Raw genomic sequence first — 24,786 nt, 5'->3', positions numbered from 1 at the left:
AGTGGAAGTCTGAGGAAAATAATTACACTCCCTTTTAGTAGGGCTGTTAAACAAACCCCCAAAACCCCACACCTTCCACATACTTGGTTAACGAATCGTTATTTAACGCGTGGGATTATTGGTGTGACATCGTAATGTGAGGACCCAATTTTGGTGTGTCAAATTGCAGGTCTGGTACTCCTAAGGCTTTTACCTGGCTTTCTCATGTATTTGTGTCTTCCTTCAAAACTATATGTTCACTTCTTTCATCTCCTCTGAACAGCTAGTATGATGCAGTGCTATCTCAGGAACTATCTAAATATGTATATTTCTGCATTTTGTTAACGGTTTAACTGTCTGTCTGTATTAGCAGGAGTTCTCAACTTCTGGTTTCTTTTTAACTACCAGTGTCTTGTCTTTATGTCTATATGTAATTAGTGATGCTTCTGAATGTGTCAAACTTAACTGGTTTTATATCTCTTTTTGCCAATCCAAGCAATGTAAATAAACTGCTTAAAATAACACCGCTTGTGGCTTTGCTAAACAGGCTTTTATGAGAGTCTGCTTTGTCTTTTCACATAAAAAGTGTTGTGTTGGGCTCCAGCCTACAGCTGTACTCTGAGTAGCGATAGAGCTATGCCTAAGAAAGCATACAGCGTGGTAGGCCTGAATCTGCCAGAACCAAACTTTTTTTTTCCCCTTAATATATTCACCATTCTCCCCTCTTCCCCTGCATATATGTATCCACGTTTTGGGGTTTTTTTTGATCTTATCCATTCAAAATAAGCATCTGAGCTAAATATGCACTGACACATAATAAAATGGCTCTAGGAAATGAACTATTCAATAAATACTATGCTAAAACATCAACAGCAGTTTTTGGTTTCTTTTTTGTCATTTTTGGAAGGGCAGCTTCAGCCTGGTAAACTCCATGCAAACTTATGATAATATCAGCCTATCACTCCTTTGGTTGTCTTTAATTTCCAGGTTGTTTGTATTTAGCTTCTATCGCAAGTTCACTTGCGCTCAAACCCAGTTGAATCTGTAGTTCTTACTGTATTGCCTAATCTTGTCATTACCGCGACTGCACACCTCTGTTGGTGCTAAACGAATGGAAAATGATTGTTCGGAGGGCCGAGTCCTGCTGCTCCTCAGCTGTTGCAGGCACCTTTCTAATGGAGGAGCTAGCTCTGCTCAGTCTTGCTAACCCTGGAAGAAGGAGAAAAAGGAGGAAGCCTCTACCTGCCTCCAGCATGACTTTACCCCTCCTGCGTTCTGGGTGCGTTATTATCTTAACCTGTTGTGTCAGGTTTCAGCATGAGGTGCTCCTGTGTAGTGTTAAAAAAAATCTTAGGACTGAGGGAAAAGGGGCAGCTCAGTCTCCTTGTAATTAAAAGCGAGGATTTAAAACAGCCACTGTATTCATTACTTTGTCTGCTGCTCTTTGACAACGCTCTAGGTGATGTACTCCAGCAGCAGTGAACTGAAGGCACGCTTGGCCCCAAACTGGCGGGGGGATGCCCAGCCACTGTGTATCTTGGGATTGTACTGAAGCCCTCAGCTGCTTTTTGGCTGTTGCCTCTCAGAGGATCAGAAGCTTTTCAGTGAGATAGAAGTGAAAACAGTGAGATTTGGGGTTAAAAAACCAAGCTCATAGGTAATAGTTAATACTGATTTGCTGATTTGACAACTTGTTCTCGGTCTAATTACCTAGTGTAACAAGTCCTTTGGATGCTGGAGAAAAAAGTCGGAATCATCTGACCCAATTTTTTTTGTCTTGCATGACAGTATTTGAAGTTTGCTAGCAGAGGGGAAACTACTAGTGAGCAAATAGAAAAGGGGGTGCTCCAGAGTAACAGAAACGAGCAAAAATAAAGAATTTTTGCAAATGAGAGGTTTGCCTGCACCCTCTCCGTTTCCAGTACTACATGCGTGCGTTGTAGCATTAGAACAAGTGCATAATTTGGGGAGGTATTTTGGTTGGTGTTCTTTTAAATTTTAGGTGAGACTGGTTCTCAAAACCAGAATTTTAAACAATACTTTTACCATCTAGCTGCCTTGTTGAGTAACAGTAGTCATCTGGTTTTGTACAATACCTAGCTTCAATCATGATACAGACATTTCCAATCTGAATAGTTTTTTAAACTTCAGTTCAGAGAGTTTAGTTGAATTAAGTACAATTTCATGCGTCTTTACGCTGAGGTTTCTGCATCGGTAAAACGATGGGATCGGTTCTGCAACTCTTTAAGGAACGAGCTTTGGGATAAAAAGGACATTTCTTTCTAACCTAGCTCTCATTCACTTACCACCGTGCTAAAGATTTAGCCAGCGCACATTCAGCGTACAGGAGAATTGTCTTCATTCAGAAGGTTTGGAACTCTCTGAAGAGGAGGTCAAAAGATGATCTTTGTTTAAAACGCAACCTCCTCTTCTTGTAGGCCGTACAAAATCAATCAGTTCAATGAGCTCGTGCTCATTGCGACAAGAATCCTTACCCTTAACCATTGCTCTAAATTGGTGCCTCTTAAAATTGAAGAGCAGCTATCAAAGGAAAGGGTCTTCTCTTGGGTGGGTGTTAGGTGGGGATGGCTTGCTGTCCGTTTGCGATCCAAACTTTGAAGGAGAATGCCGCTTTCTAGCAGCACGCATGCTTGCTTCCCCTGTTAATGCCTGTATCTTGAAGTTCTGGGTAGCAGTGCTCCAAGAAGAAAATGCCTTTGAGTAGGTGTGCTGTATGTACAGCGCCGTGGAGTTCATTTAAGCGTGCCATTCAATGTTTTGAGAAAGTTGTGTATTGTGTTACCAACCTACCTATATTTTTTTTTTTATTTATTCTCTCAGTGCCAGGAGGCACACAAGGCGCGAACATCGTTCTTCCACTTCGATCGGTCTGCGGCTGCGTGCTCTGGAGTCCCAAGGGCCACAGCGCAGTCTTCTGTTTTTTTCCTCAGGATGTGACCGATCCAGTTCCATCTTCTCCTCCTCACTTCATTACTGATTTTCTCCATCTCCGAGTTGATGCTCGTCATTTCTGCAACTTTTTATTTTTTTTTTCCGGGAGGAGGTCGTTGGCCTCCTGCCCAACCCCCATGACTTGGAGGGCCAGTGGTTTTTCTGTCAGGGTGGCCTTCCCTTCGGCTGCGTTGGTTCGCGGCACCTTCTTCAATTTTATCCGGTGCACCCTCCAGAGAGGGATCCCCTATCCACCACCCAGGGGACGCGCCTTCTAGCCGTGCAGCCCCAGCCGAAGGGTTTATACTATAAACGGTGTTTAAGGAACCTGTATAGCTATCGGGTGGTAGTTTGAAGGGACTACGTAGACTAAAGCTTGTACTGAGGCAGGGTGATCTATAAGGAGGCAATAGTTTGTTTGCTTGCTTAAAATAGAAAAAGAAAAAACGCTGAGATATTAAAGAAGGCAGCAGCTGGCCAAGAGACCAGAGGAGTCTGGGACACAGGTTGGAGCTGAACTCTTCTCCTTTTGGTGGTACCTGACTCACGTGAACTTCCTCACGTAGCTTAGTCTGGGCTTGAGTGCTCCAGCCATTCACAAACCTATAGCTAGAATTCATAAGCATCCACTCACAGCAAGCTATTAAAGCATTTATGGACTAAGATGATTAATCTTTTATAGGCTTTTGTTCAAAGAGAAAAGGTGGAGAGATTACAGCTGCTTGAGAGCACCTGTTTGTGAATCCGTTGTAGATTCAACAGGACGGCTTGACCTGTATTTTGCAGAAAAATGGTTGCTGTTTCAAAAATAGGAGCTGAAAACTCCACTGCGAGATGGATGTTTACAACCGCTGAAAGCCAGCCATCAGAGACAAAACAGGGGCTAGCTAGAATGTATTTTAAAAACACAAAAGCTGTTGAGAGCTTAAAATGTTGGCTGAGTGCTCTATGTGCTGACATCGGAAGGGCGAAGGCAAACTGGTGCCACGTTCTTTGCCTTGGGACCGGTTTTAAGTGCAGAGCTGGAAACCTGCTCTCTCCCATCAGTAAGAAAAGCTAAAATGGAAATGAGAACACCATGAAAACAAACTAATTAAACATCAGGTGAAATAGATGTAACACTGTCAGATGTTAGGCAAACAAAAGTAATTTTTAGATAAGAACATTACCACTGTTTAGGGCTGAATTTTCAGCTGGCACAGAGTATTCTATCAGCCTCTATACAAACGCAGCCATGCATTTGTATGCCTAATTTAGGCAGTTAGAAGTGCAATTACCACCCTACCTGCAAATTGTAATTAGTTTAAGCTGTCTTGGTGCCTTTATCAGCTGATCCATACACTGACACTGACTTTAAGTAGAGTCTGAGTACAGCGGGAGCTACCCTTTGTGGCTGAGGCAAGTTATTGCCTATATAAATACGTATGCGTATGAAGTAGTGAAAAAAAGATGCTCACAAAGAGATGCGAAGCATCCTTTTTAATTTTATCCTACATAGGGAGGCCTAGTGGGAGTACTTTATATTAGCGAAATTAAGCAATTAAAGTTCTGATACTTATATTACTATTGGTAGAAGGAGGAGAACCTTTATACCTCTCGTTCCCCCTCTCCCTCCAGCACCTCAGTTCCTTCGAGGGCTGAGGAAGAAGGAAGCGGCTTTTGGCCTAACGCTGCAGAGCCCAGCTTTGCTGCTCAGCTCCCCAGCAGCGCTGTAGAACCCGTCCTGCTTTGGGGGAGGCAAAATCTTGCGCCTACCAAAGCCCAGGAGCAGGCTGCGTTCTGCCTCGCCAGCTCAGGCTTCCCTGGCACCTGCGAAGATCGGGCAAAGGACCCCTTTTTGCACTTCTCTTCCACCACCTCCCTCTCCATCCAGAGATCCAGGAAGGCGCAACAGCCTGGTAAGCACGCAATCAATTTATTAATGGGTTCTTTAAAATGGGATTAACTGGAATACAAATTGTATTACCTGAGCTCTTGGAGATTTTGTTTCGTGTACAGTTAAAACCGCTAATGTTTATTTGTCAGTGTTTGGAGATACTAACTACCTCTCATAAATATTCAACTTCTGTCTTTACCCAAGCAGTCAGTAATTCGTTGGCTATCTGCGATTGAAAGTTCCTACATGCTTTCTGCTGCTCTGCGATGGCAAAGATGATATTTCAGTAGTTTCTCCAATGTTTCAGCCTGGAGAGAATGTAAATATAAGCATAAATGATTTTGAAAATGTGCCTTTTTTCTGTGTTTCAATGGCTCGTGCATTAGAGTTGGTATGGCTGACAAATCAGCGCTGATTGCTAATTAAAAAGCTGAATATATTAAGGAGTTTCACACTTCCATTTCTTCCTCCGATTGAAACCCTAGCTCTATGAGTGAGTGCTAGTGAAGCTCTAATGGATACAGTCTAATTACTTGCCATTTTTGCTTTGACTTAACAGTTCATGAATTACAGTAACTCTGACTGACAGATCATTGCTGATTACTAATTAACTGGCAGAATTCGGCTTTATGCACATCCGGCTTTTACCCCCGCAAAAACCGCCACTCCGTAGCTTAACAAAAACCTTTCTCTCTGCTTGTTTGTTGATATGTAGAAGCCGATGGTCTCATCCCTCTGGAAAACAAAAATTCTTAGGGCATGTTTAACAATGGTGTGGATAAATATATTTCAAAAATAAAGTTACTGCTGTGTTGCTTATAAAGGAGGCTTTGGAGAGAAACTGTTCAAGGCAGCGTAACAACTCGGCACGTTCCTGGCGCTCTCATTCTCTTACGGATCACCTCGGCCCTCATTTAGCGAGCACAAAGACCAACCGGATTTTTAGCCCTTTATCTGCGGGAGGGGACACTTCATTCCCTGCCATAGGTGCTCCCAAGGTCACCCAGACACTAGAACAAGCGCAGCAATGGATTGTCTTTCTTCTTCTTTATCTTCATTTGCCTTTTCTAGTCAACCTACCCAGAATTTAATCAGGTTCTTGGCAGGATTACTACTCTCCTAATCAGTGATATGTTTTAATTCGTGATAGTGATCTGTAGAAATGAGCTGTTGAGGCTGGGAGGTCTTCTCGTGATGATGGTGTCCGTCTAGTCCTGAAGGGCAGTGGGTAGACTTATGGACGGCTGGTGAATGGAATAGCTGCTATAACTTTTCTCGCTAAATGTCCAGATATATTCAGTTTTATTCCAGACTTTAAATCAAGAATAAAAGCTTATTAAAATTGCTACAGATCTTTTCAAATCAACACATTAAAGATATTGCAGCCTGATAAACTTTTCTTTGTGCTGATTTCCGTCACTGAAATTGTCACAAAACCACAGTAAAACTTTTATCCTGAAAAGAACAACCGTGCCTCTGAAAGAAAATTACGCTTCTCTAATCTCTTTCAGTTTGTGAGCATGCCCCTAAGTGCGTGAATATTTCAGTACATAGTTTGTAAAAATCCATCAAAGATAATGCTCGAGAGCAAGGGTCAAAAGAAATGGTATGTTACTTGAGATCCCATAGATCAAAAAGCACAATGTAAAAATCCTTGGCATATAGGTGATCTTAATGGTCCCTTCTGGACTTAAAATGTATTACAGAGAGAAACCACGAAAGTAATTTTTATAATTTAAGGCTTTATCTTTTCTTTGTTAGTAATTCTCTCTGTCTGAATAGCACTGTTAACCTTAAGCAAAATGGAGACTATATTATTACTGTGAGATAATAAAAAAGGAGCTGCGTTATTGTGGTCAATACCTGTAACAAGTGTAAAGTTTGGTGTTCTAATGGCTAGCAGAAAGGTCCTTTTCTCTTTGCCCCGACTTCTCCCATCTAAAGTAAGTGTTTAGTATCATTGCTATTAATAGCAACTCAAAATAACACATTTGTACGAAGACAAGAATATGGCAGCGTCTGAAAAACAAACTATCCCAGGTCATCGTAACTGAACCACCAGAGTAACGTTAGAAAATATTTATGAGCAAAGAGGCTCATGTCAAGTCTTGAAATTGGGTCCTTTGACTACAAGGCTTCAGAAAACGTGTTCTGATGCTTGCCTATGTAACTTTGTGTCATTCGTGATGGCGTGACCTTTCAAAAAAATGGCAGGATTTTACAAAGACACGTGAAACCCCAGAGAAACGGGGCAGCTGCTTTCACCCGGCGCTTCTGAAACTCCACCAAGACTTACTGTGCCTCGTTTTCTCCACGTGCCTGCGACATGCGAGATCCGCCGGCCCTGGCGGTCTCGGTGAATACCGGGATAACGCTTCTTGCCGCTGACAGCCCGCAGGATGGAACAATTCCACCGTTTCCTCTCTTTGACTAGGAAACGACTGGAATGACTCAGCTCGTGCAGTTAGTGTAGCAAGCGTGACCTTTTTAAAGGCGGCTGCCGTATGGAGCTTTTTTGCCTCTACTTTCTCCAATTTTCCTTTACTCGAGAATGACCAGCTTCTAAGAAAAAGTTCACCGCTCTAATTGAATGTTCTCCATATTGAGAGGGGTAAAAATAAACATTCTTCTCGGTTTATTCACGCATAAACTAGAATCATCCAAGTGTGACATCTGAAAGGAACTACATGATTATAATCTGAAATGAGAACAAAGTTCATCTTGTGCGATTTCTTATTTTTTTCCCTGCGGACTTTGAAAGAGGAAAGAGATTGCAGAATCTTAATACCTATTAAAACTCAAGAAAGCCAGGGCTGCGTGCACCTGTGTTAACCTTTTTAGTATTCTGCTGGCTAATTGTCTGTCCGTTCCACCTTCTCCTCCCAGGTTAATGGGGTGGTTAACAGGGGAGGACAGGAAGGGTTGGCCAATCACACTACAAAGCAAACTGAAAAGGTCAAAGTAACGCGCTGTATTATTCATGGACTATGCCTTGCCAGGGTATCTTAGATCTCATGTCTTCTCATGATGAATTGCAACAAGAACAAGAAACAGCCCAACGTGAAATTGGCTCTTGTGACAATGATTGTAGTTGAAATGGAAAAACGTAAAACTGTGGCCTGCTGCTGTTCTGGTTTTTGAGATTAAAGATGTGTGATCCCATCTAGCCACGGAATAAGCAACAGGTTACATTTGTACAACTTCTCAGCTGGGTTATAAGTATAATACAGTGTGCATGTATATAGGTTCTTCTAATTTTAGCCATGGACTTTGTTTTGGAAGTACCGTGTGGTGCCTAATATCCCTACGATGTCTTCTGTGTCAATAAACTCATGATTAGTTTATAGATTTCTTAATATGAGACTGCTTTTTAAGCAGTGTTTTGTTTAGAAGTATTAATATGCTAATTCCCAGGAGGCCACCTAGAGTGGACTGTAAGACAGTCCTTGTTCTCAGCAGCTTGCAATCTCTATAGCCAAATTTGAAGGTAAACTTGATGTAACCATTCTTTTCTCCTTCACCTTTGATGTGAAATGGAGGTGGAAGGAGATACTGGCAGAGGCAGGAGCATGACTGAGGTACTCTGAATTATTTTCTGAGTATTGTCCCTCTCATTGACCACAGAGGGAGATTAGCAACAGCAGAATCCTGATTTAATCCCTCACAGTGGCTGTCGTTAGCGCCTGTCCTCGTTTAGTCCCTTCCACTGGATGTCATCAACGCGTTTCATCGTCTTCCTCTGGTGGTGTGTTTAATTTAATACTTTAGCTGCAGACCCATTCTCCGTCACTTTGAATCACAACCTTGTATTTCTCAGGTGTTTTTATCATACCCCTTTGACAGAGGAAACTTCACAAGTAGTGAAAGTGAAAAGCATTTGTTAAGACCAAACACCGTCTGGTCTACCTCTCCGAGTCGTAATTAGTGTTGTAACCCACAGTAAACATACACCTAACACCCGAAGGAGCTGACCCTGCTTGTGCCCGTTGTCCCTTCCAGGGCTTAGTACAGAAGTTCTGGCATTTACAAGGAAGCAAAGATTGCAACAGCAAGCAGAAGAGTTACGAGGCAGTCTTAGGGGAGAGGGTATTTATACCTTTTTTTTTTTTTTCTTTTTTTTTCACCTTTCTTTAAATTGGTACAGTGTTCTTTGCTTTTTCATTGAGTGGTTTCAACTAACATCAGTTGCCTGGGGCCAGTGAACCTAGCTGTCAACAGATAAATCATTTTTGTGACAAAAAAATTCTGTGATGGAGGGAAACAAACCCCATCATTCATTTGGAAACTAGGCTTTGAAAGAGAAGTGACCTGAAAGTGGAACTCTTGGGGAGTGGTCTCAGATGTGTCCTTGTGTACGAGGCTGAAATAGCCACAGCAGCCATGGGCCCGACTGTTTTTAATGTGCCCTTAATAAAAGGAGGATGAGGAATGAAGTCCAACTTGTAATAATATTTCGTGAATGAGAGGAGCCATGGTATATGTCATCACCCTGTAGAAATCACCAGTTAAGCGGCCAGAGAATCAGTATAACACAGCCTGCAATTTCTACAAAAAGCAAATTAATTACTGTTATTGTGTTTTAATTTTTGTAGGTGATCCCAGTGCATCTCATGCTTTAGAATCTATACTGCATGCACCAAGCAGCAGAATTCCCCCTGCCCCCCTTCTTCCCCGTTGTCCAGCCAAAATGTGGTTACATTCACGGAGTAAAGTTGGCTCTCGGCGAGTCCTGAATAAAAAACTACGCGGATTTGGGCCTGGGAATCTGTGCATTACAGATGGCTATTTTTGGAAAACAGCAACGCCCTTCTCTCTGACAGAGGCTCCTTTCGTGTTTGCTTTGTGTTGTTTCATAGCTGCCTTCATCTCCTGACAGCCGCTTTCGTCTCTGGCTTTCTGGAGGCTAAAGGCCACTGGAGCCAGGTGTCGGCCACGATGTTTCCGACACCTTACAGATTGATTTGAGCTATGGCCTCTCTCTCTGTCTCTCTCGGTGATGTATTGATCTGCAGTGTAAGACAGGTTTTCCACCCTACCTGATATCTGAAAAGTGAAATGTCGCATCTTGTCTTAGATCTGGGTCTCTCGCAAAGCTCCGTGATGAGACCGGTACATCTTTCTCCGTGCACTCAGGTCAACTTGTCCACGTCGCACAGACAACTGCTTTTCAGTGGCAATGTTGCTTTTTTGTTTCCAAAGATCACCTGTTTTCAGTGCACTTTATTCTTTTTCATCGTTCTAGGTAAAAATACCTGATTTTGCATTAAATATTGCAGAATTGTAAGCCAGCTTGCATGAAATTAAGAGTGTTTGCTTAAGAGCCTCGTGATTTACCAAACTGTGTGTTGGCTGTGACTTGATGGTCCGTGGGGAGCAGTCTTTCTGATTTAGTGTGTGTCTGCTCATCAGAGATGGATGATTGCCACTATGTGTCATAAAACTTCACCTGACAAAACCAACTCCATAGCAAAATAATGCCGTCTCCAAAGGGCAATAATTCTTCGTTTCTCTGTCCCACATGTTTAAGGAGCTCAAGCTAGCTCAGATTTTCTCAAAAAGATTTCTTTATACTTATTCTGTTAACAATGAACAAAGGACCATCAAAGCTTTTGCCAGTTCTTTCTTAGTTTTCGAAAATCTTTTATGAGAGCCTAGGAAGATGGTCTATAGCAGCTAAAAATCTCTAGGATTTAGACTCCTATCTGTGATAAATAGATAGTGGGAATTAAGTGGCTAAATGCTTTTGAGGCCCTGGCTTTTTAATTAAATCTTAGGGCTGGGGGGTGGATTTTTCCTTTCTTTCTATCTTTTTGTTTTAAGGCCACATTTTAATGAGAGAATGTAACAAACTGAATGCTGGTTTTATAGGGTGAGGTTATTTTCTTACAAAGTAAACACAGTGAACAAAAAGGAAACGCCAGCCTTCAAAGAGACTGCACACATCAGCTGGGGATGCCTGTCAAACCTCACCTGCTAAGGTGATCTCTGTTGAAAAGTAGGTGCGTTGCTTTGCTCACTGATGACGGGTCTCGGAGGATTTGGGAACCCGCGCTCGCTTGAAGACCAAAGCGATGTAAGATGTGCCTGCGTGACAGGCTGCTGCCGTGGGAGTGCAAGACGTGTCGCTGATCCTTAACCAAGAGATTTGCACTGGAGAAGGCAGGTGTGGTTCTTCCCTTCCCTGGAGTGTTTGGGCATTTTTAAAAAAAAAAACCCAATTACCATCTAATGGGGGAAAAAAATCATCCTTAGGGCGCAGATGAGAGTGAAGGACGGCACATTCTTAACCACGGGGGAGCAGCTGGGCTCCTTTTTTCCCTCTCTCTTCTCGTAGTGTCGTGTTTCTTGCTCTTGTAGTTGCCACAGCCCTAAGGTGCAGGATGCCACTTTTCACCTATGGAGTGTACCAATATCTGTAGTGTAAGGCATTAACCTGGAAAGAAGGCAACGTGAGGCTGAATTCCCCTTAGCTGAGGATGGAGGGGTCCCTGTTTTCAGTGCTTCTTGGGCGATAATCAAACCAGGAGGATTTGATAGAGTTCAGATGCAGAATATTCTCAGAGCAGAAAATACGGGCCCCTTTTGGGCTGGGTGTTACTATCTAAATAAACAAGACAATTTAAAATAAGCCTTTCACGGACATTTATTCCAGTCAGTTCAGACTAATGAAGTGCAGGAATGTCTTGCTAAAGATACCCCATAGCGAGGGGAAGGCTTGTTAAGTGGAAAGGTGGCTTTTTTTGACCTATCTTTCAAATATCTACAGTGTTAATTTTCTTGTTTGCTGTGTGGCCGTGTCTTTAGGGCTGGTAAGGGACAGCTTTGTATTTCCTAGGCTCTAATGTTGCTGTGCACTTTGAGTCCTCTTCATTTTCATTTTTTCCGTCCTAGCTGCTCTCAGCCTTTTGTTCTTTAAGTAATTGTCTTCTACTTGGTACAAGTAGTCTTCAATTAGCCCGATCTGCAATTATAAAGAAGTGGTGTCAGAAGCATGTCCCTTCCCCTCTATAAAAACTTTAAAAACTTTTGCAATTAGTTTATTTCAAAACTAATTGTCTTTAGAAAGAAAAAGACATGAAGGCACCTCTCATACAATTGGCTGGAGTAACAGCACCTGATTTCATAAATTATGTTTTTTGTCCCTTTCCATTTGGATTCAATTACTTTACTGCTGTGGAATAGACTCTTTCATTGAAACCTGTACATTGAAAACAGGAATTTATCACAACTCTGTCTTTAAATGGCATTGAAAAACAGCCACTTTAAAAGGAAGGGATGATGAGGGAATTAATCTCAGGCAAGTTTTTCTTGATAAGGAAAGAGAACAGAGGCTTCTGGCATTTATATGCCAAAAATCAACACATGGAGAAAAATGAGTATTCCACATTGCTGTGGCAAGAACCATTTTTCTATTAAATCAAAATGAAGTTCTGAATAAATATGTTTTCCCATGAATATAATACACTAGAGAATACAGTAAAAGAATAAATGACCTCGGTGTCCCTCCAAAATAAAAACGTAATTGTTCTAATAAAGAGTACATTCAGATAGACACATCTTCCTTGCGGAGATGATTTCAAAACAACCAAAAATATAGATTAATAGTACTGTGTACAGGTATTCTGTAAATACCAGGCATTCATAATTTTACGGCTATCTCTCCCCATACCTTACCTTTATTCATACCCTTTGTCAGCTTTTGCGATATGCAGCGTTTCTGTAAGGTGAAGATGAGAATCATCTCCCTTCACACTGAGTTATGCTCAAGACCTAGACCCTATATAATGTGAGGATCTAAAGAATCAATCTCCCAATTGCATTTTAAGTTGATATATTTAAAAAAAAAAAAAAAAGGTCCTAATCTATCATCCTGACACGCATTCAGTGGAGCATTGCTTCTTTAGGCATAACACAGAACAGCTGACTGTGAATTAGTCTGAGCGCGGCTTCCTATTGTATTTATTCATATATTGAGCTGTTACTAAAGGGCTCCTCAGCCCTGAACTTGAAGCTCTGCCGTGCGCTCTGGCCATGGTTTGTGTTGGTGAGGGGTGTGCATGTCTGATAGAGGAAAAATAAGGCAAGCAGAAAAGTTTATGGACCATGACTTCTGCCTCCCTGGGGTGCTGAGGGCACAAGAAACGCGTTTGGGAGAGGCGCTCTGCCTCCTCCTCCCCACGAAGCTTGCAAGGGTGACGTTTTCAGCGGATCAGCTTTGCGTAGCACCATCCACGATGCTGTGGATAAGAGTTTTCTACCGCACTAGTGAACCTTGATAGGCACTTGCTCTTGGGCTTTTGTTCCTCCGTTGCCAAGAGATCCATTGCAATGGGAGCGCGGGGAGGCTCTCTGAAGACAGCCTTGCGGGCTGGCTCTGCTGTGACGTGCTCACCATATAAACACACGGAGGATTAGAGAAAGGAATCATCGTGCTAGCCTCATTTTTAAGAAGCTGAAAGAAAAGCTTAGGAAATCATTGATCTGGCCAAAAGCACATGGGAAGTCTTAGAAAGGCTAATCAATGCCAAGCTCCCGTTCAGGGGCTTAGCCATATTAAAAACAACCACCAAACCCCTTCGACTCTTCTGCAACAGACCAAATTAAAATGTCTGTGCAACTTTCTTCTGCGGTTAAAAGTAGTATCTTTTCCATTTTGGGGGTAGTGCTTGTGTTTGGGTGAGCACAAAGGGTGGTAAGAGGAAGGGAAACGGGTGCCGGGTGATGGGCAGGGTGTGGGGTGAGGGCAAAGGGAGGACCAGAAAAGCACCAATTTTCATAGCAGCTCCTTTAGGACCGTCCAGCGGTGCCTGCACTGCTGGTGATGCCAGCAGAAAGCCCTGCTGGATTGATGTTCCTACCTTGAACCGTGGCTTGGCTGCTGTTGCGTGCTTTTCATATTTATAGAATACCTGTCAGCTCCAGCCCCCAAAATAAGTTCTAATATGGCATATCAGGGGTGGAAATAATAGTTGCTTACATAATTGCAATGTTACTGACACAGCTGATGAGCTGATGATGTTATTTGCACAGCAGTGATGGCATTCAAACCCTCGCTGACTTACAATTACACTGTATGCTCTGAGCCCTAGCATGATTTAAATTACCATATGAACACAATGAAAATACAGTCTCTTGACAAGATAAAGGGGGGGGCAATAGCTTAAAAATCTCTTTTCGGTGGCTGCAGTGTTCAGTAGTGCTTATTCATGGCTTTTTAGCTTGCACATTTCATTTTAAGAAAGTAAATTGGAAGCATTATGTTCTGCCTTTTCGCCTTGATTTAAAACCTCCCTGTGCCCGCTCTTCTGCTGTCTGACTGCAGTGAGCCACCTTTGGGGCTCTCATTGGGAAATGCAAATTTTTTAAATCAATAGCTTCACTTTCTTTTTTTCCTTCTCTTTCTTTCTTCCCCAATAACTGTTTAAATAGGAATCCATGTGGATGGGAGTAGGTAGAAGCACCTGGTTTGTAACCAGGCCAAATGTGATTGGTGTTAGAGCCACAGCCGTTGTAGGAATGTGGATTTTGGAAAAGATTTGTGACTTATTCCCAAGCAGAGCAATAACTGGCCACAGACTGATGTTGAGACCGAATCCCAGGGTTATATAGCCAAACCCTGCAGCACATATAAGCTAAAGCAGCACTGAAGCTCAAGTGAGGAGCTCTGCAGGACTTGGTTCACAGAGGAGTATTCCCTGGAGCCAGTGATTCATGTGAGGCTCGTTTCGGGTCTGATCCCAACCCGCACAGTGATTAACATCGTCGGGTCAGTCCTTTGCACTATTTGTACTCGGATTATGTTTCCCCACCTCTGATCCCCTGACCCACATAGTGTCCCCGTGTGCCACGGTCTGTGCTTGGGAGCGGTCAGCAGCATCGCATCCCATCTGCAGGGGCTGTGCTCAGCTCTCGGTAGCTGAACTTGCTGCCTTGGAGTGAAGTCCCTTAAATACTCTCCTGAACATATGAAACCAGGCTTCTCCCATCTACCCAGATATACAGTGTCTTTATGGTCTTTTTCTCAAGTGCCTGGTGACCTGAGAACCTATGAAGACAAATTGGGCTTCAGCCTATTTTTAATCTTCCACTGCTATGACATCTTACTTTCAAGATATCCTGAGTATTTTCCTCCCCAGTTACTCCCAGCAGTGCAGTGGCAGCATTTCTGCGTTGGATCAATGTCTACAGCCCTGGCCCAGCTAGAGGCTCCTCAGAGCACGACTGCCCCTCCATTCAAGTTCCTCCCGTTTCTTCCTCATTAGCTCCTGATTTCAGGCTGCTCCTGACCCTATTTCTTTCACTGAATTTTTCACTCTATCTTTAGTCTGGCCCCTGGGATCAGCTGGAGGGAGCAGGGAAAAGAGGGAATGGACAGAATGAAGATCAAATGGAAAGAGGGAAGAAATGGAAACAAAAGGTGCATTTAAAGCAAATTACACGCTTAGTCCACAGCACATCGGTGCGGTACCTATAGGTGCTTTGGGGTCAAGCTAAGCAGAGAAGTGTAGGGGTCTGGGGACAGAAGTTTGAAAATGAACCAGGTTCTCAGTAGAGTTTGTTTTGTGCTCTTTATGTTAATATTGCCCCAAAATTCTCCTTTGTGCTTCAAATTCTTGCATTGTTAATATGTTGTGGAAGATATCAATGGTGGAAATTGTGGATTTGGGGAGGGGCAGAACAAAAAGCAAGGGAATTAACACTGAGAACACACCTGGGGTTCTGCAAGAGTACAGATACATAGCGTTGGCATTTCAACTGTCCGCCTTCAGTTTTATACCCCTGAGTCCACGAAGGTACCTGGGGAATCAAAGCAATGGGCTAACGCTGGGTCTGCATGCCTAACGCTTAGGGGAATCAAGTTAGGATAGAGAGATCTCTAGGCTGGTGGCTGAATGAAAATAAGAAACAGGACAAGAAAAGTAAACTTGTTTGGTCCACCTGAAGGAAATGACACTATTTTTTAAGCCAGAGGAATGAATGGGAAGGACGAAACCTCCGTGTGTGCCCTCAGACCAAGGAGCTGCCGGCCTCGATGGCACAGCCCTTGCTGTGTTGCTGAGACACCAGCACAGAGCTGTGGCACCGACAGGCCACGTCTCAAAAGTATTTCTGCCCTTTTATTCTCGGGGAAAATTGGGTGAATGGGTGAGGTTGTGTCTGCCTTTCCTCAGTGCCACACACGTCAAGGTATTTTTATTCTGACGCAGAGTGAGAAGGTGAAAAGCATAAATAGTGCACCAGAAGTACCTGGATGGACTATAAGTCAATTAGCCTGCTCTGAATTCCAGTTCTGAGTTTGCCGGGAGAAGAAAATGATCTGTGCTCCATGCCAATACTGAGGTGATCAGCTCATTCTGAACTGAAATGGTTTTACATCGATATCTAAGGTTGGACAGAATCTGTAGATACTTATGGTTTTGGTGCAGGTATCTAATGCAGTTTATGCAATGAAAACACAGAGCTCTTTGGGTAGCAGGCCATGCGCTGGGATTAGCTGGAGGGATGAACTGCAGAGGGTCTAATCAGGCAAGGTAATATATGGTTTCGCTTTGGCTTAGGATTTGATTCAGACCTACAGGAGTTTTTGAAAATGATGTTATATAGATCCACACAAAGATAAGGAATAAGACAGGCCTCGTTTGGAGCATACAAAAATATTTCTAATCCTGCCCTTTTGAACATGTTGTCCAGTGATGGATAAAGGGGAGAGCCTGGCTGCTGTGAGCGTTCAGCCCCGCTCTCTGGATGCCATCCTGATTGATTCGCTCCTGGCGTGGAGGGATATGTAAGCAGCACTCGCTGGCTGCAGCTGAATTACAATCATCGAAAGATTTCAGTGTAAGGGACCTCTGGAGGTCATCTAGACCAACCTCCTCCTCAAAGCAGGGCTTTATGGCAAGTTCACATCTCCTTTTCTGGAAAACGTACTGCATGGCTGGTAGTGCCCTGTCAGTTGCTTCTGAACTTGCCTGGATGCATCTGGTTTTGCCCTGAAATGCCACAATGCAAGTATATTCTTTGCCCTTCCTATGCACTCATCGGGATAAGACATCCCACATGTGGTTCCTAATTACGTGATATGTACCAGCTACGATGAGGGAACGCTGCAAGACTATTCATCATTCAGCGTGGTTTTGTCCAAGTCCTGATGGGCCACAGATGTCACGAAACTTGTCAACCTTTGCTGCAAGGGGGCTGTTCCAAGGAACAGATGTCCGTGTCTGATGGCTTACTGACGGTCCAAAGGAAGCTTCGTGGCTTATCCAAAAATGGGGGAGCTGTTTTAGTCACAAGCTAACTTGAAAGCACCTGTGTCTTTTAAAAGATCGGCATGAATTTGAATACAAATACAAAATATCAGTTATAGTACCTGCTAAAGAGTTTAGAATGAAATGAGAAAGAGCCAGGATCCCACAAGGATAAACTCCTGTAGGAAAATAACTTTGTTTAGAAAAAAATGTAGATGGATAAGCAGGAAGCAGACTCTGTAAACTGTAAAATCGTAAAAGTATGTCTCGCATGGATGCATCTGTATGCATTCTCTATCATGCCTAAACATCCAAACTTCCTAAATCCAATACAAATCAGGGGAGTCACTCTCAAATAAGAAACAGGTGCTTTTGAGAATATATGCAGGAGCTATAAATAACATGTAAAGGCAAAAAGGATCTTGTGGCATACAGGATCTATTTTTATTACTTGGGAGCTATTAGTAATAGAAGGCAAATGAGCTGCCTTTAAACATGAAGTACCTCTCAACATTTTCCTTTGTCTCCCAGAGTTACTTGCTAAAGCACTCTTTGGAGTGAATATAACCAAAGGAATGGTACTTGCAGGGCCTACGAGTAAGTAGGGATGGCTGTATAGAGTAAGGAGGAAAAGTTGAGCATATGCTTGAGAAACGCTACTGATATTTTAATAAAAATGAAACCCCAATCTGTACCTTCCATTAAGGTCAGTTAGAACACAGGTTGCTCAGTATCTGGGGAAAAAAATCATGATTTTACTGTTTGTGTGTTAAGTGAAGCACATTTGAGCTGCTATGGTTGCTTTTGGAAGGGAGTGGGTTTACACAGTAGCGCGTGATCTGAACTGCCATGGGCAGGCCAAAGCCATTTCCCTACATTTGTTTGGCGATGTAGCCCAACTGACAGCCCAGCTCTCGCCTTGGACCTGCTTCTGGAAATGTTCATAGCTTCAGATGCCGATGCCAAAGATAAATACGTTGTCCCTCATGCTCCATTTCTGTGTTTTCACGTGCCTCGTTTGTACACGCTGCCGTTCTTTAAAGAAAGAAGTCTGACGGACAGCTCTGTTGTGCATTCCCATCGTAAAGGAATGAGTTCAGTGAAACACTGAAAACCAGTGTTTGCCAGTAGGTTCTTAGTGAACTAGCAAAGCTCCAATGCTAAAAGCAGATGCTGGAAAGAGTGTTTGCTGATGAGGAACTGAATAAAAATAATATTGATGCTGGTAATGAATTACATGTATCAACTACCTTACAACTCAGAGGGTCCTTTTGTATTTTATAAGCTCTCCTGAAATCACTGTCCAGTGCGGTGTTTACTATGAGCAGTCTTGTTGACTCATGCTGTTTTTCACAGCAGTAACAATACCTGGTAGCAAGTGTTTATAAAGCTGGAGACCTTCTCTGGTAGAGGGCAGCAGGTAAGCAGACTGCTCATTTATAACTGACAGCATGATTAGCAAGGGCTGGGGAAACGTTTATCTAAGTCCTTACGTGGGGATTGTTAATGCCCAGAATTGCCTGTGATTTAACTGCCGGGCAGCTACAACCAGCTACATTATTCCAATGTTTAGGACATTTACTGCTCAGTTGCTAGATTTGCTGCTATTTAAAATTATTCCGGTGACTTACCGCACCTTATAGCTTGGTGGAATAGACCAAAGCCTTTCTCTTAACAAAACACTCTTTCCCAATAGCATTAGCGGTGTTTTGTTCTGGCTGCGATGGCCTAAGAATGATGGGCAGAGATGATGTCTGTTATTAGACAACTGATTTAGCTGTTAAAAAACATGCTTTTACGTACAGAAATTTTCCTTCTGGTGTGGAACTGCAAACTTGAAACTTCCCGCGTCTGCTTCAGACTGGAATAAAACCTTGTACGTCTGAAAGCTCACTGTTTCTTAGAGTCACAGCCTCTGTTTTTTATATTGCAATGTTGGTCTAGCTGTGATCAGGAGGTATAGCTGTTTAGTGTGTGGTCACTAAATAGCTCAGCCTTATATTAGATACTGGTGTCTGGAGGGTGGGAAATGGGCAGCATGCAATTGCTTATTCCAATCTGGCTGAGAGCCATGTAAGCATCTTGCTGGGGCATCTTTTCTTCTCTTGTGTGTGAGACAAAGAACCACAGACCCACAAGGGCAGGAATTTACTTTAGGGACCAGGAGTATTGATAACTCCTGAAATCCCGTTGTCACCTCTCTCTTACACAAAGAGCTCTGCGAATGCTGTCACGCTTTTATTGTCCCTACAGTGGGCTGAATTTATTAATGGGACTCTTTGGTTGCCTACATTTCTCTTGTATCACCTCAGATTCAGTGGGGCAGATCTCATTTTCTGCTCACGCACTCTCCTAACTTCCTCTGCCTGTTCTGAAAACTTCACTCACTGCCAGGTTAGAAACTTGTGCCATCGTTTCTTCTTGTCCCTCAAGGCTGTTGCTGATTCTGAGTTAATCTTTTCCAGAATGTCTTAATATGTTTTCCCTAATCTTAGCATGAAGTCAATCTTTGGTCAACTCTAACGACATTTTTTTTTGCATTTCTACCTGGTTGCTCTGCTCTTCATTTCCTTCACTCTCCTTCTACCTGAATCCATGCCACTAACGTTATTTCCCTTTTGCATTTGCACTTTTCTGACTTCATTACATGTTAGATATTGCGCATTAGACCTCCCCTCCTGTTCCAGAAACTGTGCTTTTCCTATCCTTTCCCATCCTTTGCTTTCCCTCTCCCTTTACACAATGGGTCCATGCATTCGTGAAACACGCGGCCGCATCACAGCCCTGAGATGAGCACAAACCAGGACCCACTTTCCTTCTGTTAGTTCAGGAATAGCCAAGTTGACTCAAGGCACCAAAATGCAACAACTTTTGAAGCCTGCGTGCTCTGAGAACAAGCACAGTTCCCGGTGGCTGTGGCATGGGCTTGGATGACTTTACAAGACGCTACAAAGTCATATACATCAAATAACTGTCGTAGTAGCCAGCGTAATACTATTCAGCAACACGTCCACTTTCCATCAACGTACTATGAATCTCCCTCCTTGCTCCTCTGGCTGACCGAAAGCCTAGCAAGTCTATGGCCCTTTTCCATGGCTTGATTTTCAATTAAGAGATAATGTCAGCGGAAGAGCACAGTTCATCAGATAGTGTTCCCCTGCTGTTGCAGAAGGCAGAGATGTAGTAAGCAGAGGTCAACTACTGAAAATCTGGGTGCCTGGCTAAAAGATTATATAATATGTTAGGCTAATTTTACTTCATTTCATATTCACATATATTAGTGCAGCTTTTGTTATAGACTTATCCTTATGTAAGTTACATCTGTTCTTTTATTCACTCATCCATGTTTGCTCTGCTTTCAGATTTATGAAACAGGCATTCCACTGAGCTCAGCAAATGATGGGCGTAATAACTTATCTAAATTGCAAAGTATGTGATGCCCTTGAGGTAAACTCGGATGTGAAGGTTTTATGAAGTGTCTCGCATGTGGAAGTGTAGGAAAGTGTTTATTTGCCAACTCCTGTCTATCCTTTGGCTGTTCAGATGATGGTAAGAGGATCCTATGGAACTGCTAGGAAAGCCTAGGGGCTAAATGGAGAAGTAGAACTATGTTATTATCTTCATAGGCGCAGCAGAGCCATACTGGCACTTGCACTAATTTGGCTCTCCTCTCTTTGGATGTCAAAAGATTCTGGTTGATAGGCTCTAAAGTATTTATTTACTTAATGAAATGCCTCTCACTGTAACAATATTGTGAGGCTTCATTAATGAATTTATTCTTCTGAGATAGGAAAGTAATGTCTTTTTATTTCTTTATTTTTTTCTCTCACAAGACTGCAGAGAAACAAAGGCTCTGTAGAGGAAAGGAGGAGCCTTCCTGCTGTTTTATGTATCTGAGATACTCTAAGCCCCTCTGCCTGTCTGGGGCTGCTATAGAATCCTGCAACGGCTGTGTGGAGACCTGGTTCCTTGAGTTACTAAGGGCCGAGCTTTACCGCTAGTCCCAGCATCCGTGTTCACAGCAGATTTCACTTACATCATGTGTAACTCTGTCAGCAGAAAAACTGGTTGATAATGGCCAGACCTGGCTATGATGGTAGTGCCTCCACTTGCTTAAGACCCAGTCTTGTGAGTCAAGTTATCAGGTTGGTTCCTCTCAGTCTCTCTTGGAAGTTTCTTGTTGATTGCTGCTGAGTCTTGTGCGTCAGAGGTCATTGCTCAAACCGCTGGGCTAAGTCAGTCTTGTTAAAATAATAATTTGAATTAAGAAGTGAATTTACACTTCAAAGTCCAGTAAGCTAAAATACATCTCTACCTCTGTTTGCTGGTGAAGACTTACACATCTTTAAAAGAGGGGGTTTGATGCTCTTTCCCGTGGTGTTTCCTGCTGACTACTTTAGGAGGGTTTCCCGTTTATAAAGGTGGCTTCAGAGAAGTCTGTTCTCATGAAGTGTGATGTTTAAGTACCTTCGTGACTCAACCTAAAGCAGAATTTGGACAGAGCCAGTAACTAAACCCCCAAATTCCTAAGCCCTAGTATGGTGCCTTGAATCCTTTGTAAGCCCAGCAGTCTGGCCACCAGCAAGTTCAGTTCGGGAATTTCTGACAACTATAAAAAGAAGGAAGGCAGTACAAATTTTTTTAGGCCTGCCCATGTTGCTGGACTAGACTAGGACTCAGGCCCTCCAGTAATTGCTTGAAAGGTCTTAGACACAGGTGTCTGTTTTCCCAAATCGCTAATACAAAGCTCACATTTTATCCAGGGGACTGCAAGCAAAAGTGTCAGTAAAATCCAGCAGAATAGGGATTTTGGGAGAGTGACGCGGCCTGTTTTTCCTGCCTCCAGGGCATTCTTCAGGGATATCTAGTACGTGCGTAAAGCCTCTGTAGGAGGATGTTTCTTAATCTCCCAAGGTAATCTAGGCTCTCCTGGGTCAGCTCTCCTTGTGGCTGGAGTCCGTAGCCTGGTAATACTGAGAAAGGCATCTTCTGTGCAGTGATGTTCTCTTTTCTCCAGCTAATGACGAGGTCATTTTTCATTTCTTTGTATTTAAAGCTTCCAAAAATAATTAGCCCATTTGATAAATTAGTTCACTTAAAAACGTAAATTTGTCAGCAGATTGGATGAGCAGCGCAGCACCCAAAACACTTGAAGCTACGCATATATTACTACTTTGTCAGTCCTGTAAGTTCAAAATTGCCCAGATTAATTTCAAACTAATTTGATAAGCCCTCCACTGTGACAAAAGGAAAAGTGTTTGTGTGTCAGGCTTTGTGCCCCTCTATGTCAGATTTCAGCCTGAATGAATTTTTTATGGCCGACTCCAGAATATAAAACTCTGAAAACAGTGGTTTGTAATGGCAATTCTGACAGACCCTTTAACCATTTGGAAAATAGGCACTGCTATAATTCTGCTGCATTACAGAAAAAAATTTGAGTGCTTTCATTAGGTGCAACAGCTGTTTCTATTGCAAAAGCCAAACTTCATTGGTGGTAGTGTCGCTGTCAGCTTTCCCGAGTTTTGTGTTTATAGCAGGTTGTATAAACTCCTTTATGTTCTCTTTTGCTTTCCAATATATGTAAATTAATTCAATAGCAAAAATACAAATAACTACCTTGTAACTAGATCTGTGTGAAGGTTCTTTGTAGGCTTCTACAGTCAGCATCAGCTGATGAGTGAACTGAGAAATACTGAACTTTTCAAAATGGTTCTAGCACAAGCGACACGTGGTAATCCGCACCACATCAATTTTTAATCATCAGATTTAATCTTCCTTCTTAGTAATGTATTAGAGTTCTCTAACCTAGCATAATAATCTTAATTAGGGCTGATTTAAAAAAAAAAAAAAAAAAACAACCAAACAAACAACACAAACCAACGAAAAATCCAACAAAACCCCCCAGGCTCCCTGAGTGTTTTCCTGTCTCCTCTATTTAAAGAGAATTTTTTCCTAAGAACATGCTGAATATGCTGAAATTACATTTTGGAAAAAAGTAAAGTAGAAAAGAAATTTGATGATGCTTTTCATTTCTTTGTTCTGATATAATATAGAAAAATATTTTTGTATTATGAAACAAACAGTGAGTTCCGCTTGGAACAAGATGCCTCAAATCAAATAGTGATCTGAGTTGCCAAAAATGAAATGCAAAACTATGTTCGGTATGCAAACAAGTTTTGAAGCAGCAAATTTTAAAATGGCAGAGAGCGGTTTTCATGGATTCAGTAAATTTTATTCCCAAATATTGAATTATGCACAGATTTATGTGGCATAATATAGGATACCAGTCCATTTTTAAATGTTAGCTTGATTTCCGTCAAGAATGTGCTAAAAGTATGCAGAGAAATATAAAGGATGTACATACAAACGTATGAATACACTGAAAGAAAATACTTTGTTTTACTGAATTTACAATGAAATATTAGCCACTGTCTGTTGAAATACGTGAGAATCTTTTTGGTACCACCAACAAACTTTTAATGAGCCTTTAATAAATATTTAGGGTATCTGTGTACTTGGTCTAACTTTCAGTCGCCATCCTTCCTCAGCAGCCTCTGAACTGTGGTCATTCAGCGCTGTGAAAATTGGGTTGGTTATTCAAACACTTAACTGTGGATTAAAATCCTGACTTTTGGAAAAACTTTGGAAAACTATCTTTCATATTTAAGTCTATTGTCTGAAAATGGGAAGGACAAGTGCTAGAGAAGTACAGGGAATAGGCTATTTGTAAATATATCATTGACTCTTTGCATTCATCTAGTTATCAATGTTTATTATATTTGGCAGGAAATATGTATGTAATTGTAGAAATATATATAATTCGTATCGTACATAGCATTTGTGTTGCAAAAGATTCTCATATGATCTGTAGGCAAGTGTGAGAGATTTAGAGACTATCCTGGCACAATGTAAAAGTGGTATGAATATTTATCCTTTGTTTTGCCTCACGAGCGTTTGAAAGGGATGAAACCCAGTCTGTCTACAATTTTGGGCATTTAGGTTTTGGTTACTTTCTGAAAACGTTCTGTGCTTCGAAAACTTTATTAAGAGCCACTGCTCTGACAGCTAACCAAGGCAATACATCTACTCAGATTTTCTCTCAGAGGAGATGCCTTCTGAAATTTTAATTCAAATCACTTGGAAATATAGACTCTGAAAATACCTTGACCCTCCACCCGGGTGATTTCTTTCAGACATCTCTGTCTTATTTGCTTGTCCTGGTTACACTGACTCAGTGCAGCCAGGGTCTGGGTTTTCAGTATCTTCCCTGAGATCGGTCTGTAAACCCTAAATCCTAAACAGGGACAATTTCAAGTCCCGCCAGTGCAGAAATTCAAACCCTCTGTTCTCCAGCCTCCCACCGCAGCCACAACCCAGAGTGAGCCTGCGTCCGTCTGGGATCTGACGGAGCCGTAAGACGTAGGGTAAGACCAGTACTTTGAAGCGCTAGCAACGTTTTCCCTTCCTGGTGATGTGTTGCTATCCTTTTCCTCAGCAGTGGCTGAATGTCAATGGTATTGAATGCCCAGAGCTGTGATTTGCTCTGGTTTGAAAGGCTTTGTAAAAATGTAAGATGCTCCTATTACATCCCAGCCTGACCTATTCATTACGTTGAGTCAGATTCATCCGTACAGAGAACCAACACAAGACTCCCTGCATTTCACAAAGCCTTTAAGAATTACATTGACCGGTTGCTGCGCAGAGGCTCCAGAAAGGCATTTACATGTCTTT

General features: G+C 42.3%; 1 protein-coding gene across 1 annotated transcript in view; it reads right to left on the bottom strand.

Annotated features, from left to right (window-relative positions):
• Positions 1-11,567: 11,567 nt before the first annotated feature.
• Positions 11,568-24,786, bottom strand: part of SPATA16 (spermatogenesis associated 16) — a gene marked incomplete at both ends in the record, with an annotated part of 83,796 nt that continues 70,577 nt past the window's right edge. The window contains 2 exon segments of the mRNA XM_082319006.1: positions 11,568-11,645; positions 11,649-11,768. Coding sequence (XP_082175132.1) covers positions 11,568-11,645; positions 11,649-11,768 — 198 coding nt within the window.

Source organism: Platalea leucorodia (assembly GCF_965183815.1).
Source record: "Platalea leucorodia genome assembly, chromosome: 8".
Lineage (NCBI taxonomy): Eukaryota > Metazoa > Chordata > Aves > Pelecaniformes > Threskiornithidae > Platalea > Platalea leucorodia.
Note: the sequence above shows the minus strand (reverse complement) of the source record. Positions and strands in the feature narration are given on the sequence as shown.